The sequence below is a fragment of the Protopterus annectens genome, chromosome 8.part0, assembly GCF_019279795.1.
Source record: "Protopterus annectens isolate FY-2018-M chromosome 8.part0, PAN1.0, whole genome shotgun sequence".
Taxonomy (NCBI): Eukaryota; Metazoa; Chordata; order Ceratodontiformes; family Protopteridae; genus Protopterus; species Protopterus annectens.
In genome coordinates, this window is record NC_056741.1 from 1417521069 (window position 1) to 1417540464 (window position 19396).

Genomic DNA, 19396 nt, shown 5'->3' on the forward strand with positions numbered 1-19396 from the left:
ACAACAAACCAGAGAGTGTCAAACACCCATTATTCAGCAGAATAAAACTCTTAATGATGTGCTTTTATGAGCTATAAAATGCTGTTGTGCAGTCTTATGTTTTCATAGTGTTTTCCCACATCCTCAGTTAAAAACATAAGCAAATACACTGGGATTAGAGTAAATGCAGAATGGGGACAGTAAGCAAATAGATATTTCAGGCAGTTTTCTCAAAATAAAAAGTCATTTCACTGATATTTTCCTGTAGTTGTAAACTGAAATGTAGGACAGCTTTAGAAGTTATTCATATTCTGCATGTTGAAAAATAAATTACACATACTTACACTTCAAGGAATGTGAATGTAATTTTTTAGCATTTTGCATTTTTAATGTATTTTGTAAATAGAGTCACAGCATTTTATTCCACCTTCCTATGTATGAAGATGCATAGCTTCTCAAGTCACTATGGTCCTTAAGTAAGCATACAGCCGGAACATGGTGGTAGATCAAAATAGATTCATTTGAAAAAAGTCTTGCTCCTTCTTATATATGGTCAACATTGTTTTGACAGTACGTGAGTAAGGAGTGAGGCAAACAGTATTAGCATTACATTTTAAGTCAGTAATACAAGGTGCCACAATATGGGATTTAAAATCTGTTCTGCTGGCAGTGGCACCAGTTAGCATGTGGTTACCAGAGACTTCCATTTCATGATCTACATAGCCTGATGAAATCTAATTTACTTTTCTGATGAAAGTGCCCAGTGAGTTACATCATTCCTGTGCTGTCAGCTGTGTGTTTCATTATTTGTATTGGTTTATTGGCTGGAACACAGAGGGTTGTTTGGTTTTTGTGCATGGTTGACAGACAAATAATATGAGAGAGCTGACTGGCCATAAGAGCATATGGTAAATGCACATTACTACCTTGACTTATAATGACATATGCCATAACTAAACAGGCTTTAAACTTAGCAGTTCCAGTGCAGAGTTATAACCTGTGACTTCTCAGGATTTCACCTGCCCTGCATTCAGTCCAGTGTATTCTAGTGCTTTTCTACCCACAGTAACTGAAATTTGGCCAAGATAATGTTGTAGACAAGAGTCTGCCTTCTAGAACTGTTGTTTTTCATAACTGCTACTCCCATGCATTTTAGGAAGGGTGACCAAATTCCATTACACATATTCACGTCTCCATTTTCAGCACCATGGCTAATTCTTGTTAACATTTCCTTTTTTTCTACTTTGCAGTTTCATGCTGTCATTTCTTTCTGCTTCTGTAGCGTTGTGCTGTATCATTCTGTCTGCTGGTTCAGTTCAAGGCATTTCTGCAACTGTAGTCTGTTTAGTTCAGGGTGCAAATTTAAATCATCTGAGGACATACTGGATTACTCTTTTGCTGCCTAGTGCATACTTATTGCCTCTGTCAGGTCATCTCCAGGTCCAGTGGGCTGACCTTTGAATGCGGTTTTAATTTGTCCTTGTTTTGAACCACTATGTAGGAACTCTCCTGATCTGCACCTTTTCACTATTTGCACCAATGACACTTTGGCATATTCTTTTGAGCTTATTTTAACTGTTTCCTAACTATTGTGATTAAAAAATAAAATAGCAGCTGTGCAGTTTATGTCCTTACATTCACTGCTGCAGTATTCTTAACAGATGGGATTCCCTGCCATGGAAGCCTGAACATCCAGACAGTCTAACAAAGACTACTTGTTGCTTTTAAAAGGTACACCAAACATCATCCAAACACTCCTTGCATAGCGTAGGGCATAAAAGTGATGTTCAGGCCTACTGTAATCAGACCGTCTTTGCTTGCAGTCTGAACGTATCTTTTTACCATTGGTCTGTTTACCTGCATTGGTTTTCTGCCAGCTGAACTCCTTTTCATTCTCCAGTGATTACCTACACCTTTTTTGCTGACTTCTTTTGCAGTTGCAGATAAGTGACCCATTGGGTATTTTGTTTTTTCTTACTTTTTTTGTACTCCTTGGGGTTAATGTCATCCAGGAAGGGTAAATGCCAGTGAGGGAGACAGATTCTCCGTAAAAGTCATGATGATAAGTGTCTTTTTTGTCTAGGAGCTTCTCATGACCATACATCTTGTTTTATTTGTCAGGTGTTCATTCCGAAAATCCTTCGGAGTAGACTTTCTTCCCTTTCCTTATATCTTAAGAACCAGCATGTTAAGCTTCCTGATAAAGATACAATGGAAGGAATCTCCCTCCCCAAGTGTCAGCTGTTAGGGAAGAAGAAGGTGAAAAAGGTACGACCAGAATCTTCTGCTCTTCAGCCTCTGCCTGGTGTTTCTCCCAAGCTCATTACAAACCCAGGAGCTTGCATGACTTTGTTGTCAGATTTGTCTGCCACAACTGTGTTGGAGGCCTGTGAGGGTCCAGCTGGCAGCACATCCAAAGAGGCTTTGCAGGCATCCATCTTAGATGTTCAGGGGGAACCATGGATGATTTTTTTCTGAGGGACCTAGGGGAGTTCCACAGTTTTTGGTTGAGGAAGAAGTTCTTACTACTGTTCTCGATTGCTGTCCTGGTTCTGAGCCTTCTCAACATTCTGGAGGGGACATTCCTTTAAAGAAGAAACAGAAAATTAAACATGTTTCTTCTGCTCCTAGGGATCCACAAAGTGAGTAGCAGCCTTCACTCAGGGCAGGGGCTATTTGCTGCTTTAATGTCCTTAAGGCCTCCTCATGGTGTTTTAGTTCCTACACCTCCTTGATCCTCTAGTCCCCTTAAAAGGCCTAGAGAAAAGGATTCGACTGAGAATGAATTGGATTTGGATGATGAATCCCTGACTTATTCTACTCAAATTCCCTCTCCTTTGGAATATGGGTCAGAGGAGGAGGACTCTATCAGTCCAGATGTTCCTTTTGAGGAAGTTTCCTTTGGAGACACACTCTCTAGGATGTTGGATTTTTTAAGTGGGATTGTGCTCAGGTCTCTGATATCCATAAGAGGTACTATGAGTTGCTGCAGTTGGACTCCCCTAAACCTGCGGCTATTCCTCCTGCTTTGGCTGCTTTGCTGGATGCTTTTTTCAATACCTCTCATGTACCTGATTTTCTGCCCCCTGGTCCCAAGAAGCCTGACAGGTTTTATAGGGTGCCTGAGGATTGTTCTTTCCTATATAAATGTCCTGCTGCTGATCCCTCTGTCATCTCTGTAGCCTCGGATAGGTCATCTCAAGTGCTTCCTTTGCCCAAGTTATAGCTTTCTGACAAGAACAGCAGAGCTATGGAAAGGTTGGGTAAGAAGGTTTACACTTCCGCTACTCTAGCTTTTAGGGCTATTAATTATCAGACTCATATGTCTAGGTATGTGCTGGCTCTTCTTTCTTGAGTCTGTCAACTTATTTCTGATTTTCCAGACTCTGAGGGTAAAACTTCTGTTCTTTCCTTGCTAGGGACTTCCTGTCAAGTCATTTGTCATTCTATTAAATGTAGTTATGATGCAGCAGATACTTCCTTTAGGGTTTCTGTTTTTGGTTCAGTGATGAGGAGGTATTCATGGCTTAGGCTTCAATCTCTACCTGATGACATTAAAGCTAAGTTGATGAATACTCCTCTGCATTCTAAACTTTTGTTTGGGGAAGCTACTGCTGGTTTGTTTAAGTCCCTTCAGGATAAGGGTAAGGCCTTACAGGAGCTTAAACATGTGTTTGTTTCTTCTTCTTCTTTTGGCTTTTCCTGGTTAAGGGTCACCACAGCGGATCATCTGTCCACTCATGATTGGCAGTGGAGTTTTACGGTGTCGAGTTGCCAGCCCAGCACCCAACCTTTCACAGAAGGCACAGACATGCACACACACTCAAACCTAGGGCCAATTTAGAGAGTCCAAGCCACCTACTGCATGTCTTTGGGATGTGGGAGGAAACCGGAGCACCCAGAGGAAACCCACGCGACTACAGGGAGGACATGCAGACTCCACACAGAAGGCACCCTAAATTTCAGAAAAACTACCCTTCTAAGCCTGCCTTTGCAAACAGGCTCCTCCTGCTAAGGCTTCTGAGTGTTCAAGGACTTCGAAGCTTTCCATTCTGGACAAACCAGGTGCTGTATGACTCTCCCTCTCTTCCCAGCTACATTCCTTTTTTTCTTCCTGTTTGGCTTCAGATCACTTAGGATTTTGGGCTCTGCTGATTATTCACAAGGGGTACTTTGTGGTGTGGAAATCCCACCCTCATTTTAAGGGTATTTGTCAGCCTCCTTGGGAACAGCTTCTTTTTTTCCCAGAGGCTCTTCAAAATCTCTTGAGTCAGGGTACTATTCAAGAGGTGCCTGTGTCCCAAAGAGGAAAGGGTCTACTCCAGACTGTTTCTAGTGCCCAGAAAAGGGGGTACTTGGAGACTTATTCTAGACCTCTGTCATCTAAACACTTTTCTAAAAGTGTCTTCCTTTCGGATGTTGTCCCTTCAGATTATGTTTCCTCTCTTGCTTCCTCAGGCCTATATAGCATCTCGGAATCTCAAGAATACTTATCTCCATAGTTTGATACATCCCCTTTTCAGGAAGTATTTGTGTTTCTGTGTTGTTTCCTGGCATTTGTAGTTCTCTGCTTTGCCCTTTGGCCTTTCTACTACCCCATGGCTGTTCACCAGCTGTCTTGCTCCTGTGGTTGCTTTTTGCAGGCTTCAAGGGTTCCAAACCTTTCCTTATTTAGAAGACCTGTTCATTCAGGCATCCTCCAGAGACCTTTTTGCAAAATCTTCATTTTGACATTTCTCTTCTTCTGAGCCTGGGGTTCACTATAAATTTCAAAAAGCCTTCTCTGACTCCTTCTCAGGATCACGTTTTTCTGGATTGCAGGATTCAGACAGTGCCAATGCTTGCATCCCTGCCCCCTCCAAAGATCTTAACTCTCATTTCTTTCTTTCAAACTCTTCTTCATCTGGCTTCCATTACCAGCAGGGCGTTTCTGAAAGCTCTGGGTTTCAAAGCATCCACCATTCCGATGCTCCCTCTGGCCAAACTTCACATGAGAAAGATTCAGTGGTTTCTGAAGTCAGTGTGGCTCCAACATGCACATCCTCTAGACTTTGTAGTTCTTCTTCCTTGACTCAGACAGGAACTTCACTGGAGGATTCAGCAGTTATCTCTGAATCAAGGGATCCCTTTTCATCCCCCTTTTCCCTCTCAGGAATTGTTCACAGATGCTTCAGAGATGGGATGGGGGGGCAACATTTAGCTCCTTAAAATACAGGAGGTGTGGTCGCAGAAGGTATACATCAATGGCAAAGAGATGAGAGCTCTTCTGCTGGCTCTTCAGGCCTTTCATCCTCTTTTCTGTCCAGGGCCTCTCAAGGTGTTCATAGACAATACCACAGTGATTTGGTATATCAACAAACAGGGAGGAATGAGATCTTATCTTCTTTGCCATTTGGCACTTCTGGTATGGGATCTTGCTGTCAAGTATCAAGGGAGTCTCCAGGCAATTTATATCCCATCCAGTCAGAACCTTGTGGCAGACACTCTGAGCAGATCCTTAACTCAGTCCCACAAATGGATGCTTCACATGGATGTGTTTCTGGGCATTATCCACCAGTGGGGCACTCCTCAAGTGGATCTTTTTGCTTACCTTCTGAACAGGCATCTTCCAATGTTTTGTGCCAGAGTCCCATGTCCTCTGGTGTGGAAGATGGATGCCCTCTTATTTTCTTGAAAGGGGAGGTTTCTTTATGTATTCCCTCCCCTTCCTCTCATTCAGAAAGTCCTGTTCAAGATTCAGCAGGATGCTCCCAAAATCTTCTTGGTGACTCCTTTTTGATCATGACAGCACTGGTTCCCTCTACTTGTGCATCTAGCCAGGGGCAATTATCACAAGTTACCTCACAGGGTGGATCTAATCACACAAGACAAGGGATCTCTCAACCATCCCCACCTGTCCATGCTTTAGCTGACACTATGGGTGATAGGATTTTGATTCCTCATACAGACCTTTTCTCTGAGAATGTGCTGCAAGTCTTGCAGGAGGCCAGGAAACCTACTACTAGGATATCCTACTTATCCAAATGAAAGATATTTTCTGTTTGGTGTCTCTCTCATAACCTGGGTCCTCTTACTGTGGATATTCCTTTGGTTCTCTCCTATTTGTGTGAGTTGCTCAATGCTGGTTTGGCCTATACTTCTACTAAGGCCGACTCATCAGATGTCTCTGCTTGTCTGCCTTTTTCTCCTCCTTTAGCTTCTAGATTTGAGGTTAAACAACTCCTTTAAAGCATCCTTAACATTAGACCTCCCAGGAAGCCCTGTTCCTCCTCCCTGGGAGTTTAATTTTGTTTTGGAGAAATTGACTCAGGCTCCTTTTGAGCCTACTGCTTCACTTTCCTTGCTGCATTGTTCCTGGACAGGGTTGCCAGATGTCCCTGTTTGAGTGGGACTGTCCCGGGATCAGCATCCCAATCCTGAGTCTCACACTGCCGGTTAAAATCCCGGTGAAACAGCCTCCGCTTTGGTTTTTTTTTTTTTTTTGATTGGCCATATGCAGGTATACAAGCCAATCAAAAAATCGCAAAATGGAGCCACTTCTGTTTAATGTGGAACTGCCTAATGTTTTTCCTTCATGGATGTTCAGGTTACCTTTTGGGTTTCATGGGCTGTATTTCTACTGGGGGCATTCATTTCTGATTATGGGAGGTCTGAATATTACCTTTATGAGCAACACTACACAAGGATTATTTGGGTGACATTTGGTGTACTTTTTAAAAGCAACAGGTAGTCTTTGGTAGACTGGCCGGACGTTCGTGCTTCCACGGCAGGGAATCCCATCTGTTAAGAATACTGTAGCAGTGAAAGCAAGGACATCTCCCCTTATGGTAAGATTTTACACCGCTGTACTACACTGCTGTACATTTATATTGTGCTTACAAGGATGAACATTCTTCTCATTCACAAAACTCCTTTGCAGACTGTGTAAGTCCAGTTTATAATACCACTGCAAACCAATTTATATCCTGGTACAGATTTTAAAATCTTAACCACAGATATCAGTTTATACTTTGGGGTCAAGGGCTACAGACAGTTTTACAATCCACATTGCTGACTGCTGAATAATCTGTGAGGGGGTGATTAGCTTTAAGTACATATGGCAAATGTACATTACTGTCCTGACTTATGGCCAGCACCTGCCATACCCAAATAAACTTTTTGTTAAGTAAATACAGAATAGAGTTATAATCACTAGCTTCTTAGTAACCTTCCCATCATCCTCTTTGCCAAATATTTTCCAGTACTTTCTTACCCACCACAGTGAAACTTGGACAGCATAGTTTTACAGACAGACAGACACACACACAAACATGCACACACACATTGTATGTTCCCGGAAGGGCTAATGATACCCTTCTAGTACTGTGCCATTTTCCTGTCCTTACTGTAACTCACTGCCACCTTACAGCATAGTATAGCAAAACCAAGAAAATCTGAAGGTGTTACTGCTCAATGCAAAGAGTCTAAACAAGAAACTCTACTTCCCTACAAGCTCTCCAACCTAAAGAATGCTCACTTCTGTGCAGTCACTGAGACATGTTTTAAAGTCATGGAGAATACCACAACAGTGCAAAATGATAATACCTTCCACATATCTATACCAACTACTACATAAGCGGGGACTAAAGGTAAAGCTGTCTCAATTTACATAAAAAATAAACATACCTCAAAGCTGGTCAAACAGGACAATGCACTTGAGCTTCTCCATGTTCAAATCACCTTAGGCAAAATCCCATACACTGTCTTGTAAGCTATAGGTCCCCCTGTATGACCCAGGAAACCCATACCATGCATTTAAGCTTACGGGACACACTCACTATCCAACCCAATACTATATTCATGGGTGACTTTAGTTACCCCACTATTAAATGTGAATCATAAATGATACCAAATATACAGGTACAGAGATTCCTGGACTTTGCCATCTCTGGTAACGTCAAGCCTTGTCAGACCACAAAATGGTTTCTCTTAAAGTAAAAATAAAACCCAGAACCCCAGCTAACCCTGGAATGTTCAGGAACTACTCTGTGGCTAGCTTCCCATTATTAAGTGATACCCTTGCAAAATGCCAAGCCTCTAAACCCAGAGAACACTGGTGCTTATGTAAAAATGTTCACAGAAACCTTGTACAAGCATGTTAATAGCTGCAGAGAAGCAGCTATACCCACAATGAATAAGTACATAGCTAATTCAAAAAACAAAGCATCCTGGTGGAATCACAATATCAATAGGCTTTATAACAAAAGTAAGATCATTATGGCAAAAATTAGGAGGTGCACTCAGCGGGATAAAAGCAGTTGCATCAAACTAAACAAACAACTCCTATGACAAATAGTCTACTAAACCAATTTTGAGGAAAATCTGGCCTCCCAGGCCAAAAGCTACCACAAGGCATCCTCAAAGGCAATGCAGTTTTGTGTGCACAGCTCTTTGTTATTAGAGCCACATACAAGGAGCCAAAAGATGCACCAAACCTACTGGCAGAAAAATTCAGCTCTAAATTTGCCTCTTTCTTTCTCTTCAGCTTCCCCTAAGGAAGTACAAGTAACTCCCCCAACTATCACTAGGAACAGGCCCTCAATATTCTCTCTAAGGCCAAGAACACTGTATTCATAGGCTCCAACAATATCCAAGGTAGCCATCTAAATAGCATTAAACACCACCCATTAGGTTCTCTGGGATCAGTTCCAACTATAGCTTTTCAACAGGTTTTGTGCTTTATGAATGGAGAACAGCAGCCGTCATCCCTCTGCACAAAGGTGAGTCATCTGCAGACTCATAAGTCTCCCTAGTCTCATATGCAAAGCATGGAAAGAATTATCATGGAAATGATCAATAATGACATAGGAAACCTCTGGACTCTGGACTCAACCCAGTTTATTTTTTCACCGTGGTGGAGTTCTTTGAGAAGATCACCAAAGCAAAGGACGAGGGTAAAATGGTTCATACTGCCTACCCAACATGGAAAAGGCAAATGACACAATACCCCACTCTGACATTACTGACCAGCTCAATTGATAAAGTATAAACCTTTAATGTCATACAGAGGATAACCAAATGACTCACATATAGGACCTAGGAGGTTAGAACTGGGGAGTCCACTTCTACAAAGAGGCTAGTCACCAGCCCCTCAGGGGCTGGTCCTGGGACTGCTCCTTTTTGGCATCTACTTCTCTGAGGTCAAGGCCAACATCAAGGGCCTCTAGCTGACCAAGTTGGCAGACAGTTGCAGATTAGAGCAGTTATCAAATCCTCCACCAACACTGTTGTTCTCCAAGAAGGGTTGACACAGACAAAGAACTGGTATCAGAGCCATGGATTAAAACTAAATGCCAATAAATGCATAGCAGTATCCTTTGGGAAGTCAGCCATTCCTGTTAACAAACATATTAACAACATACTCCTAAGAGTCGATCAGGTAGTCAGGGACTTGTGAACACACACAGACAGTAATCTAGACTTTGATCACCATGTGTCTGCTGTAGAGAGGAAATCATTCTACATTGAGCAATTATAAAAAAATATTATGGCATCTATATCCGCGGAGGTCATTGTGCCAGTATAGTCAGCACTCTTCATATTTATCCTTGAGTACAATGCCCCATTTGATATGTACCTAACGAAACACATCCAACAATTGGAATGTCCGCAGACGCTCCTCACTAAAAGAATACATGTCCTCTGCAGACTGCTTCAAAGCCCTATCCAGGCTGTTGAGGGAAGATCTATGCCTGGCATACAAGGCATCATCAGACTCCACTCTGATGGACCTCCTGCATATCCACAAAACAAATAGCACCAGGATTACACATTCTAAGGACTTAAACCTTGCCTGTGATATAAACAGGACTTGCTGAAGAAACAGGTATGCAACCCATAGACTACCACTTCACTGGAACAGACACTTATCCATGTGAATCAGAGTTCATCTTTAACCTGATTCTACTGTAACTTGGACAACTGGATAGGGAACTAGAAATGCACCCCTGCTTTGGCAGCTACAGCTCTAATATGTACAGGGATCCTTTAAATGGTTCATATGCCAGGCTCCTGCTTATAGATGTTTCCTCTCCCAAGCCCTGCTTATGCGGTATGTTATTAAATATGTTATTAAATAAATTTATTACATCCACTGTTAGAAAACATTTCATTTTGCCATAAAACTTGGGTTCTATTTTTGTTAAAAAGTCCCAAGAATGTCTTAAGATATGAGGTATATCTTTAAGAAATGTTTTCAAGGTTCAAGCTGCAAAACTAGCTAACGGATACATTTTCAAACCTTGTGTTGTTGCTATTAGTCTGTAAGGTGGAACTAATTTATTCTTGTGGACTTTGGGAATCCCAAATAAAGAAGGTATCAATGGGTTATTTTAACACTAAAAAAATTGTAAGTATCAAGAGATATAATTCCTTGCATAAGTGAGTCTTCTAAAAACAAGTCAATTTTCTTATAGGTTATATGAATGTCATTGCTTGATACTGTGCCGTAAACATTAGTGTCATATACTACATTAAAAGTTTCACTGACATAGTCAGTCTTATCTACTATAAACCATCCTCCAGCTTTGTTTGGTTTCATTACTCTAACCTGGTTGTTAGCACATAGGGATTATAAGATTTATCTTGCTTCGTTATTTAAGTTCCGATAACTTTTCTTAATTCTACTTAGCTTGTACAAAACTCTTTCACAACATTTTTCAAAGGTTGCTGCAATGGAATTTAAGGATGGATAATAAGTACTTTTTTTTGCATTTCTGTTCAGTTAATTCATTCGCCCCTGTTTGATCTTGAAAGTGGACAGCTAAATTAATTTCCAGGTGAAGAGTTTAAGTTCCAATAACAAGTCAGATAAATCAACCTGGATATATATATATATATATATATATATATATATATAGGTCCGCTTCTAAATCTTGAAAGCTCATAATCTTGAAATTCAAAATACTGAGTCCAAAATCTTGAAAGTTTAAAATACTGAAAACTCAAAATACTGAATTTCATAATATTGAAAAAACAGAGTACACCAACACTTACAATATTCCAGCACAAATACATAACAAAACATATTACTCTTCTTCAATTATAAGCAGGAGGGAAGCCCCCCTGCACCCCCCCCCATGTGGGGGCTGTGCCCCCCACACCCCCTCCTACTTAAATATAAACTGGACAATCGCACTACACAGAGGAAAATGACAAACATACCATTGTTTTTCATGACTGCCTGTTGGAACCTTAGTCATGTTTCCTTTTAATTTGCTATACAACGACATAACTCATCTTAGTGTAGTCAAGTGCAATCTCGGAGTTGATATATTTAAGTAGCTGGGGATGTGGGAGGTGCAGGGGGCTTGCCCCTGCTAATAGTTGGAGTAAACTAATATGTTTTGTTTCTTTATTTGTTTCTCTATGTACTTCTGGTGGAGTATAGTAAGTGTTTGTATCCTGTAGTTAAATTCAGTATTTTGAGTTTTCAGTATTTTGAACTTTCAGAATTTTGGACTCAGTGTTTTGAATTTCAAGATTATGAGCTTTCAAGATATAGAAGTGGACCCATATATATATATATATATATATATAGAGAGAGAGAGAGAGAGAGATAATTAGATATAGATAGATATAAATATAGATATAGATATATGGATGTGATCGAGACCATAAGATCGAAGTTTTGAAACTTTGAACATTTTGAGTGGAGATCACCGTAGAGCATGGAATGGGATAGTTACCATTTTCCTCTCTGTAGTGTGATCTCAGAGTTGGTATATTTATTTAGCAGGGGGGGGTGCAGGGGGGCTTCCCCCCTGCAAAAATATAAAAATGTTTTTGTTTGTTTTTATTTTTTTTATTACAATTCTGAAGTTTTAAAACTTTGATCTTATTGTCTTGACCATTTGCAGTTCGAAGTTTTGAAACTTCGAGCTTGTAAAGTAGATCCATATATATACATATATATATATAATATATATATATATATATAGAGAGAGAGAGAGAGAGAAAGAGAGAGATAAAATATGTATAAATCTATATTAATGCATATATTATAGCTAGACAGATAGATGATGCAGACAGGTAAATATAGATATAGCCAGCATGCTATTTCTCTGTAAATAACCTATGGCAGTAATGATCAAACGCAACTTTAAAGTAATAAATGTGGTTGTTCTGAGGCACTGGGATACACTAAAATTACAAGTATCAGACAAAACATGCAGACAGTTAATTTTGTAATGCAATGAAAATACCTCACACACTGAAACTTAGAACACATGTAGGAAGTGGGGAAAAAGAGAACGAATTGCATCCCTTAAACCAAATATAGAGACCAAATATATACAACTTGAAAGTAGTTGATGCATGAGGTAAGTGGAATTAGAAAGGGTAGCTGTGTGTTTCTCCAAAAATGGGATTTATGATACATCCTGAGATAAGAGAAGCGGCCTAAAAGACAGCTTTGTCAAAGGCTTTGTGTTCACTGACCAGTAGTTTATTGCATATCAGAACAGTAGCTACAACAGGGTGAAGGGGCAGCTGCTGTGAATGGAAGGTGATAGAGGGTGTGCTCAGCAGACACTCATTTGTTGATAGTGCACTTAGTACTAGCATTCAGAAATAAATGCTCAGAGTTGAGGTGGGTGCCTAACAGAGGAACTGAACCGGAATACTTAGCTTTGGGTATGTTTCATAAGTACACATAATCCGCATGGAGTGCATTTTGATGAGCTGTTTCATCCTAGATTTGCCTTCAGGATTGCTCCTGTTTGCAGTCATTAGAGTTGACATTTGTCAGTGTTTTGGGATATTTCAACTTTTCTCTCATTTTCCTCAGCTTGCAGTTTTTCCATCTAAGATGAGATCTAATGAATTACAAGAACTCTGTATTTGGTAAAATCATTAAGATTGTATAGTCTGTCAGCTATATTGAATGAAAAGAGACAATGACAGGTGGCACCTTTATACAGTGAAGTAGTCATAAACGACAGAAACTAGATGCAGCGGAAGGCAGTTCTTATGTGCCGTGTACAATGTTAAAGATTTTGGTATGTTGCATCTGTATAGAAGCCAGTGATTACAGTATGCCTCTTCTCCGTGAAGGGGCAAAGGGTTGTAACATGCAGCAACATTGTGCGAGTCTGGCAAGCTACATCACTGTACAAAGGTAAGAGGTTTTAGCATGCCACATGTATGTGCAAAGACAATACATCTCTGTAAGACACAGGTTCTAGTATGCCACATATATGTACAAGGACCTAATACTTCTCTGTAAGACACAAGTTCTTCCATGCCACATGTATGGACAAGGACCCAGTGTATCTGTATAAAAGAAAAAGGTTCTAACATGCCACATTTCTGTAGGAGAAATAGGATCTAGTATGTCAGATGCATGTAAAAGGACCTACTACATCTCTATAACAGAAACAGGTTCTAGCATACCATACTTCTGTTCAAGAACAGGATATCTAGGAAGATATATCTATGTAATGGGCAAGAGGTTCTGTTACACTACAACTTGACAGAAAGGGTTCTAGATTGTTTTTGCATGGTTCCTGTCACCATAAAGACATAAACGTTTAACATAACCCATATCTACAGAAGGAAATCCATCTTAATACACCCACAGGTCTGTATGACAAGTGACTATATGACTCTGTAACTTTATACTAGGCAAGAGTTCTTACATGTCACATATCTGTATAACAGTATAAAGTTTAAGTATGTCTCAACTCTGTATAACAGTAGGGGATTTGCAGTGTATTTGCAAAGGTCATCTGTACTAACCCTAACCCAACCCTGCACCTTAGGGTATTAAACACCCTTTCCCTAACAATACCACTAAACAAGACACACACACGTTTCAAACATATCAGTGCCCAAGCATGCCAATACATCTAAGCCCATACTCTAACCCTAACCTGCAGTGAGTTGTGGCTTGTCACCTACTGATGAGGATTAAAGATTTGGTCCACATGTCTTATAAGGGTAAAACATAAGAATACTTCACATTTTGCATAAAGGACTATGGCATTCTGTATTGTAGAACAAGGGGTTGTCTGGCATGATATATGCAAGCGTTGGCAGTCTGACATGAAGCATCTCTTAAGTGTAAAGAGTTCAGGCATGACATGCTTCATTTTACTGCTGTGGGGTTCTAATGCACTGCGCGTCTGTTCATGGTTAATGGTCTCTGCCATGTTATTTCCATGTATAAAGAGAAAGGGGTCCACACTGGTTTAGAAATATCATACCTGCATTGCTCTTCCTGAATCCCAGCATCTCTTTATGATGTGCAAGCATTAGTAGCAGAAACAACTCCCTGTCCTGTACTATGATGAAAAAAATAACAAAAAAAGAGTTGGTTTGTAGTGACTAAATGTGATTTACACTGCCTTTGAAAGTACAGAAACAAATTATCTGGCATATGCTGTACAGACATGTTATCAAAATATAAACATAGTCACTGCCTGTACAACAGAAGTCAGTTTGCACACTTGTTATATTCGTTTTCTGACCTTGTTCTTTAACTCATTTTCAGAAGGCTGATTTAGCTGTGGCTGGTCTTACCATCACTGCAGAACGAGAGAAGGTGATTGATTTTTCCAAGCCTTTCATGACACTGGGAATAAGTATTATGTACAGAGTCCATATGGTAAGTGTTTAGTTAGTGTATATCTTTGAGTAACACATGTTTCTGACAATGGTGAATATATTAACAGTGTGCCTTACCTGTAGGATACAGACAACTTCTGCTTTGCATTTACTTAGGTATGTGTCTGCATGTTTCTGTTTAGAATTCAAACTCTAGGGAAAGCATGTTATACAGTAGAGAGCTGCATGGTGTCAAACTGCTGGGTTAATAAACAAAAGTTTTTTTTTTCTTTTTTGTCTACATATTGAATCTTTCAGGCTGTTCTGGTGTTTGTTATTGTGATAAGTCATAAAAATTGAGTATCAGCAGTAAAACTGCTTAGGTAGTTTTAGCCCAGAATTGCTGCTGTATGTATGTACTGCGGTTCATTGCTGGAAATGTTTGGCTTGCTACAACTGCCAATATGAGGTTAACAGAAGCCAGGTTACAATGAAAACGGTGAGACTAGATAACAAACAGACTTAATAAAGTCTGTTCCATATATGTGTCATTTTCTTCCCAGCAAGTACTGATGTAGCCACCTTTCATCCTTCTGTAGAAAACATTTAATTTTCAACTAGAATGTAAAGTGGAACTGGACTGCAAGAAGAAAATAGCCAGCAGGACACATGGAAAACAAAGCTATTAGGTCTTATCACACTTGCATGGTAGTATGGTAGCTTCTAGTATCAAAGTACTAAAATGTACTATCATAAAGTGCAGAAGTTCTTAAAATAGATACTAACAACGCCTTACAGTTGATTAAATACGATTTTTCTGACTCCTATGATAGCTGACATTAAACAAGATCTGTAAAGTTGCTTCAGTAATGTCAAAAGTAGTAGGTCAGAAGTACAACATCACATTTCCCTGTCACTTGTCTACATCAGAGTCATTTTTTGTGTCACATTTCTTGCATCTAATTGACTTTTTTGCACTTATCTCCTTAACGCTTTCCCCATTCCTGTTGCCCATTCAATGTCTCGTGTTATTTCTCTGCGTTCATGTCTCACTAAATGAGAAGACTGAAATGTCTTCAGCTGTTGTTCATTCCTAACTGTGGCATTAAAATATTGAACTGTGTGACCGCACACAGAGAGACACAAGCGCACTCTTTTAAGGCCCTAGTAACTGCATTCTTTGCCTGATGCAAAAGCTAGTAATTTAGACAGTGCTATAATCAACCCTTTCCACAAGGTGATCAGAGATATTCATGGATTTATTTCTTCAACGTCTGCACACTTCTCCCTCCCACATGATAAGTATTCAGAGCAAACTGTCAGCTATGGCCATTATGCAAGTGAATCTGGGAATATAAACTTTTCACTCACTTTCTGTTATGCAGTTCAGCAGCTGCTAACAGCATTTCCACTCACTGGCAGTGGTGTAACTATGAGAGGCGAAGTGAGGCAATTGCCTCAGGGCTCCAAGCGGCAGGGGCGGCTCATCCTATTGGACTGCAACCCTCCCACTTAGAAAATAACAAAAAAAAAATCTGTAAAACATAAAAACAGTGAGCGATCCCAGACTGCCTTACCAGCAGTCCTGATATGGACACATGGACATGAAGAATAGAGGAGGTCCAGACTGCTTCAGCCGCAGTCAGGACCAATGAGGAGGACTGAGCTGCTCTCGCAGGACTTTTTCAGTGGGCGGGCTTCGGCTTCAGGTAGGTGTTTGGATTGTGAGCTTGCTTGCTGTTGTTCAGTCGCTTCGTGGATCAGTCTGTTTGTCGGTCACTGGGCTAGGTAGGTGAAGGGCTGTATGTTGATCACTGGGTTTGCTTGGTCAGGTATGTGTGTGTGTGTGTGTATGTGTGTGTGTGTGTGTGTGTGTGTGTGTGTGTGTGTGTGTGTGTGTATGTGCTTACACGTAGTAGTACTATGTACATACAGATTATAACATATTTTCCTACACTGACGCCACTAAGATTAAAGTTTACTGATTTTACTCAGTGATGTCAGTGTATGGAAAATATGGTTTTAAAAGTATTATTTTTGTCGAAATACAACAAGAAAATGTTCCCTAATGGGTAAAGATGGTATAGTTTCTGCATCATGTGCCATGGTCCAAAGACGTTGAAAAATCTCTTTAAGATAGTGTTCCATCTGTCAGTCTGCTATTTCCTGTATCATTACTGTGTAATGGAGGTGCTAACTCATAATGCATTTCTCTGAAACAGTACCTGTGTTGCTTTCAGTTTCTTAAACAACTTGTGCTTGGTCCTTAATTTCGTAGAGCTTGGTGATATTTCAGTTACCTTAATTCTCTGTAATACTACAATGATGTCTTTTTTTCTTTCGTACATTTGATTCTTTACCTATAACTTGAAAGTTTATAGAGAGTATCCATCACTTCTGTCATCCATTTTTCTTCCTAAACTGCATTAATAGCTGGCAGCAACCTACACTTGAGTAAGGTTCTGTTCCTACACCGCAAATGCTGCCAGAATGGCTGCAGTTACAAAAGAACACTTGCAAATGTTTTAAGCAAACAGAGGTAGTTATAAGCAACTTCCAGCCATTGGTACTATGTGACCAATTCGGAAACCATGAGAGAAGATGCTAATCTTTTATAAGGTGGCCAGTAAACATTTAATTGAAAAACCAATGTCATCCCTCCAGAATCTGCTGTCCTTTCTAGTGACTGCTGTAACTGAGTGAAATGTTATTGCTGTGGAACTGTTACCAGCTCTGCCTCCACCTGTTGCAAAGTGGTGGACAGCCAGGTGTTATCAAAGGCTAAAGCTAGGCCAGGTCCCTGATCAGGAAAGAGCTTACTGAAAGAAACTACCTAAAATGAGTACTAGAACAAGCTGTTTGCAGCTGGCATATACAACAAATGACAGCATACAGCCTGTGAGAAAATCCATTCATCACTCAAATTAAACAATGCCTATCAGTGGGTATACTTGGGCCTGAAACATTCCAATGCTACAGTGATATTTTTATGAGTGCTGCAAGCTTCAGTTTCATATATTTGAGTCCACTTCATGGATGGGGTATACCACAAAACTGGGAACTATATCAAGCTCCCAGGAACAACATCCAACCACCATTCTGTCATTAAAAGAATTTATAATATGGTGTACCTCCAAACATTACTATTTTCCATCAGCTTCACCCAAGTAGTTATACAGGCTATCTGTAGTGAAGATGCCAAAAGCTGTATTAGCCAGAAAGGCCGGCACTCCTTATCAACCTGCATGTACAGCATGTGGTATCATTATTTTATCTGTCTTCAGATAGCTGTAGGAGAGCACGTGATAACTGTATATGGGAAATGAGTGATCTCAGAAGGCCCTTTCCAAATGGACAGCTCTCACAGAATGTTCTAGCAAATTAAATTAGTATATATACATATATATATATATATATATATATATATATATATATATATATATATATGTGTGTGTGTGTGTGTGTGTGTGTGTGTATATATATATATATATATATATATATATATATATATATATATATATATATATATATATATATATGTGTGTGTGTTTGTGTGTAATATATATATATATATGTATATATATATATATATATATATATATATATATATATGTATGTATATATATTATATATGTGTGTGTGTGTGTGTGTGTATATATATATATATATATATATATATATATATATGTGTGTGTGTGTGTGTGTGTGTGTGTGTGTATATATATATATATATATATATATATATATATATATATATATATATATACTTTTGTGCGTATATATATATATATATATATATATATATATAAAAAAACACACATTTGTTGGCTCTGGATTTGACTGTGCTGGATTGTGTGTGTATGTTTTTTTACTTTAACTTCTTTTAGAGTTTACCTGCAGAGCTGAAAATGCATCTGTTTTGGCATTTTATGATTCTGCTTGAAAGATGAAAGAAGGCAAAATGTCCTTACCCATGCTGTTCCTATAAATATCTCTACCACTTGTCAAAAATATATTAATCTGCAGCTTAATGGAACTCTGCAGAAATATATTTTCCACTGCACTTACTCACACATTAATTTATAGACTTATACTTTTGTTTCATCCAGATGTTCATCGTGCATACAGCTGCAGTCATAACAGATGGGTTCTCCTGCCATCAGGCGGGTCCTCGGTCGGCCGAATTCCAAAGTCTAGGTCCGGCGTCGGTTGTCGTCGCTTCTTCCCTGACGTCAGTGCGACAGGGGTATAAAGGAACCAGCCGACGCCATTTTCTTCAGTCTTTCTTGCCGCGCGGTGCCCGAAGCAGAAGCAGTTTGCAAGTGCTGGTCGGCCAGCTCCTGAAATTACGAAAATTTTGAAACCGAAGTCTTCTTGAAAGCTAAGTACCCCGTTGGGGAAACTTTTCTTGCCTCAGACCGATGTCAGACAAAGTTAATAATTGTATTTCTTGTGGGAAGCAAATACCGCATAAGGATTTCCATTCCCTCTGTATTCCTTGTTTTGGCCCAGACCACGACGTCTCGGTCTGTCGCTTCTGTGCTATATTCAACAAATGCACCTTTAAGCGTCGGGCGGAGTTCGCCCAGCATTATTTTGGCAAAACATTTAACTATATTATGTCGTCGGATACTCCGACTCCAGTTTTGTCTAAAAAGCGAAAAGATAAGGACCGACACACGAGGTCCGCGGCCTCTACCGACACCACGCCAAAACCGACTACACGTGGTCCGGTTCTCAGCGAGGCACCTATGCAGCCCCTGACTACCGACGACACTTCATTGGCAGTGTCTCCTGTGCCCGAGGTCGCAGGCTCCTCGGCCCACACCCCGAC

The 19396-nt window shown here is 39.9% G+C and overlaps 1 protein-coding gene across 1 annotated transcript in view; it reads left to right on the forward strand.

Moving 5' to 3' along the window:
* Window positions 1–19396, forward strand: part of GRIK4 (glutamate ionotropic receptor kainate type subunit 4) — a 5029336-nt gene that overhangs the window by 4650862 nt on the left and 359078 nt on the right. The window contains exon 16 of the mRNA XM_044081017.1: window positions 14510–14623. Within this exon, the coding sequence (XP_043936952.1) occupies window positions 14510–14623 (114 nt within the window). The remainder of the gene's footprint in view (window positions 1–14509; window positions 14624–19396) is intronic.